The sequence below is a fragment of the Columba livia genome, chromosome 11, assembly GCF_036013475.1.
Source record: "Columba livia isolate bColLiv1 breed racing homer chromosome 11, bColLiv1.pat.W.v2, whole genome shotgun sequence".
Classification (NCBI taxonomy): Eukaryota; Metazoa; Chordata; class Aves; order Columbiformes; family Columbidae; genus Columba; species Columba livia.
Genome location: NC_088612.1, coordinates 5,305,591 through 5,318,735, shown reverse-complemented (window position 1 = coordinate 5,318,735; position 13,145 = coordinate 5,305,591). Strand labels below are relative to the sequence as shown.

The window sequence follows — 13,145 nt, the reverse complement described above, 5'->3', positions numbered from 1 at the left end:
TGATTAGAGGCCAGAGCTCTCAAATCCATTTCTGCAAGTTAAACCCTTAAAATTTTAGGGCAGAGTGTTCTGGCAAATCTGCCCTGGCTGAGACAGGTCTGTTTAGGTCTTCAGAAATACCAGACCCCTGAGGAATTACTTGAAGTGCCACAACTGAGCTTGTAGGTGAGATCCTGACAAACACATGAACCTTGAGCACATACTAGAGACATGTAAGTTCAGTGAATGTGTATTTAGGCTGTCTGAAATGGAAGAATACTAGTCCACAAGTGTAAAAGCATAATCCTGCCTATCAACACCTGATTTTTCTGAAAGGAACTCCAAGCTGGTATGCTTTTTTAAGGCAGTGAGAGATAAAAGTATCAGAAAAGGTGTGGTGTGTGTTTAATCTAAAAATTATGTGGGAGAGAAGACTTCCAGGGAGATACAGCTTAGCTGGATCAATTATATTGAGTCACTAGTATAAACGGCTAATGACTCATCATGTCCAGTTTTATTTTTAACAAACTCACTAACGTAAAAGCTGTAAACAGTGAGCTAACTTAAAATCCAGGTGGCAGGAAGTTCTTAGGTAACTTTTGTATTGGTGTCTTTATTAATTTTCGAAATAAAACAATGAAAGGAAGATGCCAACAGAACCTCTGGAAGTTTCAACTGGAGAAGATTTGCTTGAGCACCCGGTTGTCCTTGAGTTCAGGAGCTTGGTTCTTTCTTCTGCTGATTGTACCTTCACTGGAGAAACTATTGCTATAATCTGCCCGTGTCTTCTGTGCAGCTGGAGGTAGTGTTGGTGGCAGTCTTGGTAAAGTAGGTAACATAGTACAGATAAACATTGAACTCTAACTCTTCATTGAGACACATGATGCCAATGTAATCTCCTGATTAGAAGAATAAATGGCTTCTCATAACCTGCTCCTCTCTCCCTTCTACTGTGACACTCAGAATTGGAAAACAAAAGCTTTGGAGTTGTCTAATGTGAAATGTCTCCCCTTTCTTCACCCTCTGTTCTCCTGCAACGCAGATGGTTATGGTGGTAGAAACCTGTGGCTTTCCAGCATGCTGTTAATCAATAGCTGGTGTCAGACTTGTTTTCTTCCAAGGGATTTTGGTGTAGCTGCATTGAGTACAAAAAGTACATTTTGTCTTTCTGCTAGGGAGAGAAGAACAGGACTTCGGTATGGCCTGCCCTGTTGGTGTGTTTTCCAAGTTGGAAGCAACAGCCATGGTAGGGAGCAGATGGTTCTGGAGCTTTTTCCTGGAAGCTCCAATTCCCCATCAGTTTGTTTGTGCCTGTAGGGAATCAAATTCTAATTGTAAATATCACTTATATTGTGGTTACAGGCTGAAAGCCATCTTTTTTTTTTATTTGCATCATCAAATTCTTGTAACAAGCCTTGGGGTGTGCGCTCATGTAATTAGGTGGCTGTATCTGAACCTCCTGGTGGCTCTTACCATCTTGTTGAAGTGTGATACGTGGTAACTTCTCAAAAAAGCAAGTTTGGGAACAAGCAGAGACTATTTACAAGTAGGAGTGAACTGCTGTACTCAGTAAAAGTAGCAGGAAACTTACTTCAGACTTGCTTCACGCTTAGTAACAGTGTAGATATTGCACAAAGTTGAGAAGAACAGTAGCCTGTTAATTTTAGTCCCTTAAATACAAAAGGGTTTGTGTAGTTTTTGTAACTGGGGACAATGTCACTGTCTTGCAAAGATATGGACTGTGTGGTCTTCTGGAAGTTCACAGCTTGGCTTTCCTCTGGAGTTATGCTGGTTTTCATTATTGCTTTTTGTTTATCTCTGCTCATGGAGGAGTATTTATGTACCACAGATTAACTAATATGCTGTAGGCAACTGATCTAGTCTGCAATCTGTCCATAGGCAAGAGGTCTGCAGGTGGATCAGTGTTGGAGCAGTTATGACTGAATAGACAAATTAATTGCAATGTCTGCAATGAGATGTCTGTATAAATTCGTGTTCTTCCCTTCTAGCTGAGAGATGCAGCATTATTAATAATAATTAATTTACTTTTTCTCCCTTCACAGGGTAGCTTGGGTAGCACGTGGGTCCAGACACTGAAAATTCTACTGAGGACTGGCAGTTATTTCTAGTTTGAAGGAAAAGTGACATTGGTAAGACCTGACTTGTCACTTGTGATCTTATTTGGGTAACCCATGTTGCTGAGGAAAGATCCGGGGAAAAACCGGCCCCTTCAACATGGATGGAATGTCCTTGTAATAACGAAACATATGGCTCAAATAGCTGGCTATAAAAGAAGCTGGATCAGTTTAAGAATTTGATTTCAAGCTGGAAGGATATTATTTTGTAGTTTAATTCTCTCCCCTGCCACACTTCCCTTACTCATAAGTCTTTGAAAGACTAAATATTAATCTAGTCCTTCTTCAGCTGCAGAACTACGATGAATTAAAAGAAATGCTGAACTCCCTGGTACATAAAGTGACCACCTTAAATACATGCAGGTGTTAGTACCAACGTTCTCCTGGAGTTGCAAAATTCAGGCTGAGGAGCTAATACAGTCATTCTTTCAAGTTCTCCTTTTTGAGCCTGGCTTGTATGTCTGGGAAGAAATGCACACCCGAAGCTGCTGATGTGACTTTATAGCCTGGCTTTACACGCAGCTTCTATTTGAGCTGGGTAGTCTTGGCCAAGATCCTGAAAGTATTGACTGGCTGGAGACTGGTCGGTTTGACACCTGAGACGCTGTTGCAATTCTAATGCAGCACTGATTAGGAATAAATCTCTTGCCTGACAGATACCCAGTTTCTATTTCATGCAGTGGTCAGGGTGTTTAGAGCAGTACAGAATAAACTGCCTTTCATCTTAAAAGTTGCTAGTCTGAGTTGATATGCTAGGATTTCTGTAGCAGTGTTAACTGACAAATTGAGTTGGTTAGCAGAGTCTTATATTTAATATGACAATTGATATTCAGTTTATTGCAAAAAGCTCTAATACTGTTTTTATTTATCTCCAGGCTCAAAATGAGTGCGATGTTGGAAACCCCTGAGCTGCCAGCGGTGTTTGATGGGGTGAAGCTGGCTGCGGTTGCTGCTGTTCTCTATGTGATTGTTCGCTGCTTGAATTTAAAAAGCCCAACTGCCCCTCCTGAACTAATTTACCAGGACTCTGCTCTGGCCCGCTTTCTACTCAAATCCTGCCCACTGTTGACCAAAGAGTAAGTGGTCTGCTTTTTCCATCTTGACCTGCATTACAGGGAGAAGACCTGCACTTAACCATTCTTTAGCCTAGTGTGTGTGAGTTTCTTGCACCTGAATGCAAATGAATGTCAGGGTATTCTCTTGGGAAAATAAACATGTTCCAAGTGAAACATTTTGTTATTGTTAGTGTAGCCAGGTACCTGGCTTTAGGACCAAGTCTTGTTGTGCATATATCTCCATGGATATATATGGGAAAAGTCATCCCTGCCTCTTTGTTTAGAAGCTATATACTGATATTATACTATATCAGCACTATATAGCCCACAGTCTGTGGAAATGGGGGAGTGATGGATGCAGTCAGCCCTTGTTCCTGTTCATGTACTCTCTGTTAGGGAAGAAATCTGGCGGGGCTCACAGGAAGGAAGCATTTTTGCTGTGTGTCTGTGCACTTAGAATGAATACAGGGATGGCTATTAGTTTTGAAGTGCCTGCTCTTATTTGAAGCACCTTAGGTTGACTGAAGACTAATGAAATCTATTACTGGGTAGAGCACATCATCATAACTAGTTTAATAAAGTAATGACATACTGGCTAGCTCTAAGCCAGGTGAATTGACTTTCAAATTGACTTTTTGTCAACTGTGTATTTGAGCAGGCTGATCTTTACCCTCCCATTCTAGGACCTCCAGAATCTGTGCAGCTGCCCTTGCCTTCATCAATAATATGAAGCATTTACTACAATTTCATGAGGCTTTGGAGGGACAAGGACTTTGATTACAGTATTTCTCTTCTGCAATCACTTTGAAAACTTGCAAGTCCTATTTAGAAGCCCTAAATACATCAATTATCTACTAAGTACTGAGTGCAGCTGCATGAACCTTCCTTTTGGATCTCAAAAGTCAAACTGACTTAATGATAGTCATTCTGGGGGAGATGAGAGGCGCTTAGCAATGCTGTGTCAGGTGCCTTGATTACACAAGGTGTAATATCTCAGTCCATAGGGTCTGTAAACTCTTAGAGGAAACAAAGCATTATCTGTTTTAAATTGGAGCCCAAAGAGGGTTCCTGGATGCCGTTTGAGTTTGGTAGTAACATAAGTTTGTGGTGAAGCTTGGCATTGAAATTGGATTCTTGATTCTGGCTAGTGCCTTAACTGCAAAGCAGTTGCTTACCTAAAAAATACCAAGTAACTAGAACCTCCTTAGTGTATCTTAGACACTTGTCACCTCAGCGTTGGCACTCCAGATTGACATGTCCCTGGTCACTGAAAGAGCAAGCATGAAGCTGTACTGATTACCAGTCTCGAAGGCATGTTAGTATCAGTCCAATCTTTGGAAGCAGATTGTAAGCTAATTCAGAGTATGTTATACTCCTGTTTCAGCTGTGTTCTCATGGCAGAAGCTCCTTGCACTACTGTATTATGGGCATGTTTTTGACTTCTATTCAGTTGGAGAACAGAGCAGTCCCAAAGGAGCAAAAATGCAGAACGTGTCTAAAAATTGCAGTACACATGTTGTGCCTTAATTGCAGGAGTAAGAGCTGCTTGCAGAACCCTGATATTGTGTCAAGTGTGCAATCTTGTATTCTTTGCTTTCTCTGGATCAGCTCAGAGCTCAGGCTTGCTGACTTGTCTGAAAACTGTAACAGGGATTTCCAACCTATGGATCTTGGGCAGGACATTGCCTGAAAGGCTTGCATGTCCCCAGGAAACAAACTCAACTGAAACACACTAGAATAAAATGTGTCAATAGGTAGTTTTTCAGTCTTGTTACCTGTATACCTGTGTTAGGGGAGACAGGGATGTAATTGCTATTGGGGACTGAAAGGGTTTACAGAAAAGACAAATCTAAGATGATGTACATGTGATTTTTTTTTTTTCTATTCTATTGAGGTTATCACAGACTCCTTTCAATATAGAAATTTTTAAAATATCAAAGAAACCCTGTCCTCAGGCATGAAAGTCACTTGGAGACTAACAGGGAACAAATATATTTAAATTCCTGCAATTATGCATGAAATAGTTTGTAGGACTAATTAGCAAAAAGCTGTGTGAAAACAGCTTGTGCAATACTCTGCTAAAAAATCTTGCAAGGCTTTGATTACTTGCTAATTATTCAGAGTGTTAGGAAAGCTGATTAAGCAGCTCTTTTCAAATTCTACCATGAAAGCAAAAGAAGTAGCCCAGCAATCCCTCCTGTTACATCAGTACTTGGTTTGTTGTATGATCTGTTATAAGACCAGTTCCTCTGTACAGCTGTGAACTGGCTTTCAGACCTGGTGTGTTCGGTTCCCTTATGTTTAAGGGAAGAAGTGAGGGTATTGCTTGAAAAAAAACAGGGTGGCAGAGAGAAATAGAAATAAGGAAAGTTATTCTATCTGTGCAGCTGTTTAGAAATACTTGGAAGAAACACCTTTGGATTTATTTCCCCTTTATGGCACTGTCCTCACCTATGGACTTACTCAATAGATTGTAACTGTAGTGTCATTCAGTAAGCCAAGTGGCAGTGGATGAATAATTGAAGAGCTTTGGAAAGTAAAACTGCCTGAGATGGCTGCGTGCCAGGTACCTTGTACTTGCAGATGTTAGTACTGCTTTTACAATTCTCTAAACTGCCTGAAGCTTTCTCCATATCGATCAAACACTGATAAGCAATAAAGCGTCTTCCTAAAGCTCGTATTTTGTTACCTCTAGATTTCCTTTCTTCTGCCACTGCCCGGATCTGTACTTTGGCTTTACCAAGTGGAGTAGCACAGTCAGACCCCCTTTCATTCAAAGAACTGCTTCTTGCATGGGAGCTCTTGCAAACAAGTGCAGCTGCTGGTACCCTCGAGCCCTGAGGTTTAACCTCTGCCTGCAGCTGTCTTCTTTTCCTGGCTTTCAAACTGGTACAGAAAGTCTGCCATTGGCTCTTATCCCTGCAGAGAAATGCAGCATTGGCTCTTTGATTCACAAAGACAAATCTGACTAGTGCTTGCTGTGCTGGGCTGGAGGTTTTTGGCTTTTTTTGGCTATTCCTAAGTTCTTTTACCATCAAGTGCATGTGTATATCTTTATTCCTGTAGAGTTGTGGCACAAGTGTCATCCTTACAGAAAATAATTATTTATTCTTGCTGTCTGCACACTTTTATCCTTAATAAAGGCAAGCTTCTCAAAGATTGAAGCAGATGACTGTCAAGCCTGTTAGTAAACACTGTCAAAGATCCAGCTTAGATCCTTCTTATCCTGTGTTTGCACAGTAACCTACATTGGATAAGCAGGCAGCCTGGTACCAGAAGACTCTTTTGCACTGTCATTGCTTTTCTCCTAGATGCAAGGAGTCAGAAAAGCTGGCTTCAAGCTTTTCAAATGTTCTTTGCCTCTATCAAATAGCAAACACTGTTTGGTTCCTGTCAGCTCTTTAGTGTTTTACTCTGTGAAGAACACTTCCAGGAGAATAATAAACTAGAAGAACAGTGTTACTCCTGAAGCTTTGGCAGGTGAACATGTTGAGAGGCAGAGGAGAATGGCAGCTCCCTGTTGGTAAACTGAAGCAGTGACCTTGAGGAGAGACGTGGCCTTGGGGCATCCATGTCCTTGCTGGGTTCTCTGCTGTGGCACTGGCAACAGCCTTGAGTTCTCCAGCTTTTATCAGCAAGGATGATGCACTCTAATATTTGTGCCCTGGTTTGACTAGAATACTTATTGTAATCACTGAAGGTTGAGGGAGGGATATGATGGGCACTTTGCTAAATAAAAGCTGCCTAAACTGGTAAGGAGATGGTTTAACTGAGGCGGCCGGTCTGTACTTTTAAATAGTTCTGACTTCATGCAGTGTCCGTGGGCAGCAGCACTTCTATTCCACTTACGTTAGTTTCTGTTTCAGAGGCTCAGGCCACATGGAAACTCCATGAGATGCTTTAAATTTTTGCTGTTACATATTTGCTGTGTCTTCATCATGTTGAACAGTCAGAGCTGATGCAGAATAAGCTGCTTTTAATGTGTTGCAGGGGGAGGGGGTTGAACCCTGCAGACTTGTAGATGAGCTTTCTTGATTGGAGTTCAAATTACATTCCCTACCATCGAAAAAGAGACAATGTTCAAACAAGCTTTGATTTGTAAAGCATCCCTTAAATACTTCCAAACTGCTCTGGAAAGGGGCAAAAAAAACCCCACAAAACCTGTCACCTGTTGTAGTGCAGGTGGCAATTCTCAGGGTGTCCCCTGACATGGGCAACTTGTATATTCTGCCTTCTTGTCATCAGTATCTGATGCACAATAGCACATCAAAGGTGATGTAAGAGTTAATGTTTAAAGTGTTAATCTCCTCAGATGAAGTGAAGTAATGCTCCAGAAATAAGCCTGTTGCTGAACTTCCACTTCAGATCTTTGAGGACCTGAATGCTGATGCTTGCTAATAAAAATAGCACAGTTTTCATGTGCTTTTTGTGAGCTGCTTATACAGCTGCTGCTTTCCTAAATTCCTGCATACTGGGCAATGTACGTGCTCTAAATTCATAATCTGCTGCCTGAGAGCCACTAAAACTTAATCTACAATTACATATTGGAATTGTTTTTAATATTAAAATGCTGGGAGAATGTTTGTGCGATATGTAGGAATTCTCTTGCTCTTGGGCACTGTTGTGGACAGCCACCTATCCAGATGTGGGGCTGTGCTGCACAGCTGAAATGCAGCATTTAAAACTAAAACATTAACATTTGTGAGCGGATTTATGTAACTGGCTGTGAATTCACTTAGCCAGTTAAGACTCACGAGCTCTGTACTTGTTGTGCCATGTAAGTCAGCTTCCATAGCAAGTAACTGGCATCCCCAGACCTGTTCTCCTGTCTGCGTGCTGTTGCAGAATCCTGTTACTGGAAGTTATGGGTCTGGGTACTGGAAGCCATAAATAACTGCTTCGAATATGTTTTTACTCAGAGTGCCTGATATCTATTGCAACTGACCACAGCCAGACAGAGAAATGACTTGGTTAAAAGCCTTTGGGTCTGGAGAAACCTGGGAAAACACTTTTGTTTCACAGAAACTGAGATTTTTTTTGTTTCCAGTGCGACACTACTTTTCCTTTGTATCTCCTATGTTACCAGTACTTGCTTGTCTGTGCTGTTGTAGTACATTGTCCTGGTGTGGGCTTGCACTTTGGCAAGAGATCTTCCTGACCACTCTTCACCACCCAGCTGGCTGCTCAGCTCCTGTCAACTGTAAACCCCTATTGCAGAACAGTGGAAATACTGCTTATAGACATGGTGTCTGTGCCTGGGCTCCTGTACATCTTTGAGCAGCTTTGTTGGAACTGGGCACACCAAGGAATGTGTAATGAGTCATCTCTATACAGTGAAATTAGCTTTGCTGGGTAATCTTTACAGCATGCTGTTTTTCAAAACCCCCTTAGTTTATAGTGGGAGTTATAGAGAAGTTGAAGTCCATCAGGTCCTTGAACACTTTCCCTATTTCTGATTAATATTAATGCTGGAGGGAAGCTGCCTGCTTTTATGAATGAAAGGGTCTTCTTTGGAAGACATGGTTAAATTTAGCAGTACTGATAGTTCTAGCATAAAATCTAAAAGGCAATCAATGCTTGAATGTTTCTTAAACTGGATACTACTTAGTTGCTCAGTCTGCATGATATCTAGCTCGTGTTCCCACAACGTCACACCCTGCTGAGCTTGTTTTGTTAAGGGAAGCCATAAGAAAAATACCAAGAGTACATGCTCTCCTGCTTCCAGGATGAGTGTTTCACAGGGGCATCTCTTTTCAGCTGTTTGCCATGAGGCATGTTGGCTCCCATACAAAACATTCTGTGCTAGCTATTCCTATCAGCACTGGATAGTTGTTGTTTTTGGGTTTTTGTGGTTTTTTTCCAGCTGGATTTAGTATTAAAATATCTCTGGAACTGTTTTTCACATAACGGGCTTAAGCAAAATTTAGTTTAACTGATCTGCACTTTAAGAGGGTGAAGACTCTTATGCAATTCCTGGCAAGCTTTTCCCCCCACACCAGTGTGGTATCACACACCTTCATGACTGAAGAGTCCTTTTGTTCCCTCCTTGTTGAATGCTTTAAGTAAAAGCAAGTTGAAAGTCCTCACGAGCCCTAGATAAACAGATGTCTTGTCCTTCAGTCCTGTACAATCTTGTGCTGTTGTGCCCAGTACTTGGTCTTGGAAGTTCTTGTGGACTTTGCCTTGCTGAAAGATATAGATAGAAACTCATAGAAGACTTTAAAAACCAGATTTTTTCCATTGCCAAAATGGTCAACAGAAATAGCCTGACAGAGATCATGCACCCAATTCTGCTATAGATTTGAGGATGCTTTGCAAGTTCAAACTTGTCCATCAGCTGAGGACAGCTTTTACTGGAATGCAGGGATACAGATGCATTGCTTTGTTACTGCTAAGGTTTTATAGGGTTTTGTTGGTTAGATTGCCAACTTGTCTTGATAAATGTAAGTGGGTTTTTTTTAAATAGCTTCTTGCTTTTGCATTGGTCTGGTAAGGTGAGTTTTAATTTCTGTTTTTCTCTCATTATGCAAATCTGTACAATCTGGGCAACTTCTTTCTCTCTCCTTGTTGAGATCTTGTGATGTTCAGTCTTCTGGAATCTGGATACTGAAGGTATTTAAAGATATCAATCTCACCACTAGCCTATTGCTTGAAGGCTGATGGTCAGTAGGAAAAGATAGGTGAGATACATGCCAGTGTTAGGGTAGCAGCTTATTTTCAGAGCTATAAGTGCTTTATTTTTAAATGCAAACTGCAGGAATACACGTAACATGCTTAAGTATGACTAAGTGGGAGTAACAAATCTCTGAATCAGAGTCCTGTCCTGTGCACATTACCCACGCTGGAACTTGACCTCTGAATATTTATGTAGAAGAGTGTAGTTACATGTAGAGTGACTAACACATCTTCACTGCAGGCAGTGTGATGTTTAAAAAACTGACTGGAATTAACATAAGATAAGCTGAGCATTTTACTTGGTGTGTAGAATGCTCAGAAACACTGATTTGTGCCCTCTGAAGGGAGCAAGTCGTGAAACCACCCTTGTCCATAGGGCTTAACACAGTTTTAGCTTTGAGGGAAATGTGTAATCTGTAGGTATCATTTGTCTGTTATGTGTGGAGTCACAGGGATTCCTGCCATGGTTTTAGCCTTTAATGAGGCACATATCGATGAACTGCATGTGCTGTTTGCCTATGTAAAAGATGCAGAAAGGTTTGACTTACTGAAGATCAGTTAACTTCCAGTTGGGGTATTCGAAGGCATGTTTGGGTATTCTTTTTCCCAAAGAAACCGGCTGTGACCTGAGAAGGCAGGCTGTGGTAAGCAGTACACTCTTGGTAAGCAGGATGCTTGAAGCCATTTGTCTTCATTTAAACTGCAGCAGTAGTGATGAGGCTTTGAAGACTCTAATTTCCTCTCTAACAACATCCTGTGATATGTGCTGCTGCAGCTGCTGCATCTATTGCCCTGGATGACTAACTTATAGGTGGAAGCTAAAGTGGAGGTAAACATGAGGGAAGGGTTGGTGCTTGCAGAGATCCTTGATTATTTTTTCTTTTTTTAATCAAGGTGGTAGCAGTAATTAGTCACAGCTGTATAACTTATAACCCCTGCTGTAGCTGAAGAAACTGTTTCCCTTTTAGCACTATGGGGTAAGACTTTGGGTTCTATCTGGGATAATTTTTGATTTGGAAAGCATTATACAGAAACAGAACTGCCATAATTTTCCAAAGCATGCACTTAACCTAAGAATAGAAACCATGCAACAGTTTTGACATCTGAGTCTTTTCTAAGAGAGCTGCAAATTCTTATTATAGATTGCATTTGACAGCTCTACTCAAAAGCTGCTAGCAAAACCTATCTGCAGAGGACTTCTGTGGAAGAAGATGAAGAGCCAGTCAAGCCCCATCTAGCGTGGGGTACAGCTACTGACCTGAACTGGTGATAAACAACTGGGGTGAAGCTGCCTTTTCTTGTGCTAGGAGAGTCTCTTCCATCTGGCACAATAGTTGCTGTTCAAAATCCTCTGCAGTGAGCTGCATGTGACTTGAGCAGAACCATCTGTAGTTCTTCTTGTCAAGCTTGTTTACATTGATGTTACTATCCCGATGGATATCTGCTTTAAATCGTGCGAATGTATCCACCAACTACTTTCCATCTCTACCAGCAATTGCAGAGGAGGAGTGTGCGGAGCCCCTGTCATTGCTGGGAATCTCTGCACGGCTGGTAAACACTGTGTGTTGCGCTTGGCAAGATCACCTGCAGTGCTTGTCTCCCAGTGCAGGATACTGGGTTGATAGAAGATAAATAATGCTGCTAGCCCCACATGGATTCTTTGGAAAGCTTTATAGTTGAGTGATCAAATCCCAGATGCACTGAGAGCTAATTTACAAGGCTACAAGTATCAGCTGCAAGCTTTTGCAGCCTTTATTGAAGTTGTATCTATTTCTACAGGAATCTTGGGTCTCCTTGGGAAGTACACTTGCAAAAACTGAGTGAAACTGTACAATGAGCTGCTATGTTGCTTTGACTGTAAGAAGTCCCCTTCATAAATGAGGGAGGAGAACAGAGAGAAAGAGCAAACTGCTGATCTTGTCCTGCCAAACAAGCCTAGATAGACTTCCTGTAAGATAAGAAGTATTGTTTTTTTGAGGAGTATGTGGGGAACAGGGAGTTGTGGATATGATACATAAGAGCTGGCGTGGGGAAGAAGGTCTCACTGTGTGAGCAGGTAGCGTCAGAGCAAAGGTAAGGTTTCTGTCACATTCTTTAGTATATCTGGGTCCCAAGCTGCCTGGTTTTCTGTGAACAGGGAAGAACATGATCTCTGCTTCATCTGGTCTCAAGAAGTCAAAAGAAATAATTGCAGGAAGTGCTGAGAAACACAATGGGGAGGGAGTTGCTGATCTCTCAGGACCCAAGGTGGCATCAGCAGCTCTCAAACTGTTTTTGGAGATCGTGCTCTGTGTAGCAGAGACTATAGCTCCTTAATTGGAAGCGTGTCCCCTGGGACTGCAGTTCTCCTAAACAATAAATCATTTGTGTTTTCCTATTGAGAGCTGATGTAACTATCTTTTTCAAGGCATTGGTTCAGTCTCTCCTCTACAGAGTGGCCAGGTGACTGCCCTACCACCATGTGAGCAACAGTAATGTTTCCTGTTAAACCACTTGCAGCTCTGCTTGTACTAAAAAAAAACGCCAGTAACTAAGCCTTTAATGCCTTCAGCTAATAGCTGTGTTTTCTCCCAAATATTTTTTGGTTTGGGGTTTTTTGAGGGCCTGTAAGCCAGGAAAAGACAAACAATCTGCTTTGTCACCTGGCTTTAATATGCCCTTAATAAACAAACATAACTGTTAGACTCCCCACTCTTATGTTGAAAGGGATTTATTATTCAGTGGAGTTTGGCCAATTCTGAGAGGTCCTTTTAAAACTGTCCCAGCTTTACCAAACTCTTCTCGAGAGGTAAAATCACCCTCTACTGTGCTCTTCACTTAATTTAGAAAAGCTGTTCTTTGCAAAATTGCCCTGACAAGCAAGTTTTGGGGCTTTCTGTTTTCTAGAACTCACTATGAATCCTGTTGTTTCTGCCACTGTCTTGTACAGTCAAGTGCTTACAAAAGTTCATGTGGCTCAGCCCAGCAGGCTTCAGTGTTTCAATTAAAACAGATTTACAACACTTTATGGGTTCTGGAGGTCAGTTTGGTTGGCTGGCAACATGCTGTCCCATTCTCACTGAGGCATGAGGCCTCTGCGTATTTAGTGAGAAATATTCGTGCATGTAACATTTCAATATAGAGGAATGTCTGGGTTTTGGCTTCTGCTGATATCAGTGCTGGTTTGTCAGATTCGGGAGCATGTCAGTCTCTTGCCTTGTGTAAGGCTGCGAAGATCAATGCTGCTGGTTCAGTCATAGCAAAACCAATGTCATATTTGTTACTGTATTTGGTAGCAAGGAGATATGTTAAAGTGCTTATC

At 41.5% G+C, this 13,145-nt stretch overlaps 1 protein-coding gene across 3 annotated transcripts in view; it reads left to right on the top strand.

Annotated features, from left to right (window-relative positions):
- The window catches only part of ABHD2 (abhydrolase domain containing 2, acylglycerol lipase), a 40,103-nt gene that overhangs the window by 7,890 nt on the left and 19,068 nt on the right, over nt 1–13,145 (top strand). For all 3 annotated transcript variants that reach the window (XM_065076553.1, XM_065076556.1, XM_065076554.1), the window contains 2 exons: nt 2,043–2,129; nt 2,990–3,190. In XM_065076553.1, coding sequence (XP_064932625.1) covers nt 2,997–3,190 — 194 coding nt within the window. In that variant the 5' untranslated portion in view covers nt 2,043–2,129; nt 2,990–2,996. The remainder of the gene's footprint in view (nt 1–2,042; nt 2,130–2,989; nt 3,191–13,145) is intronic.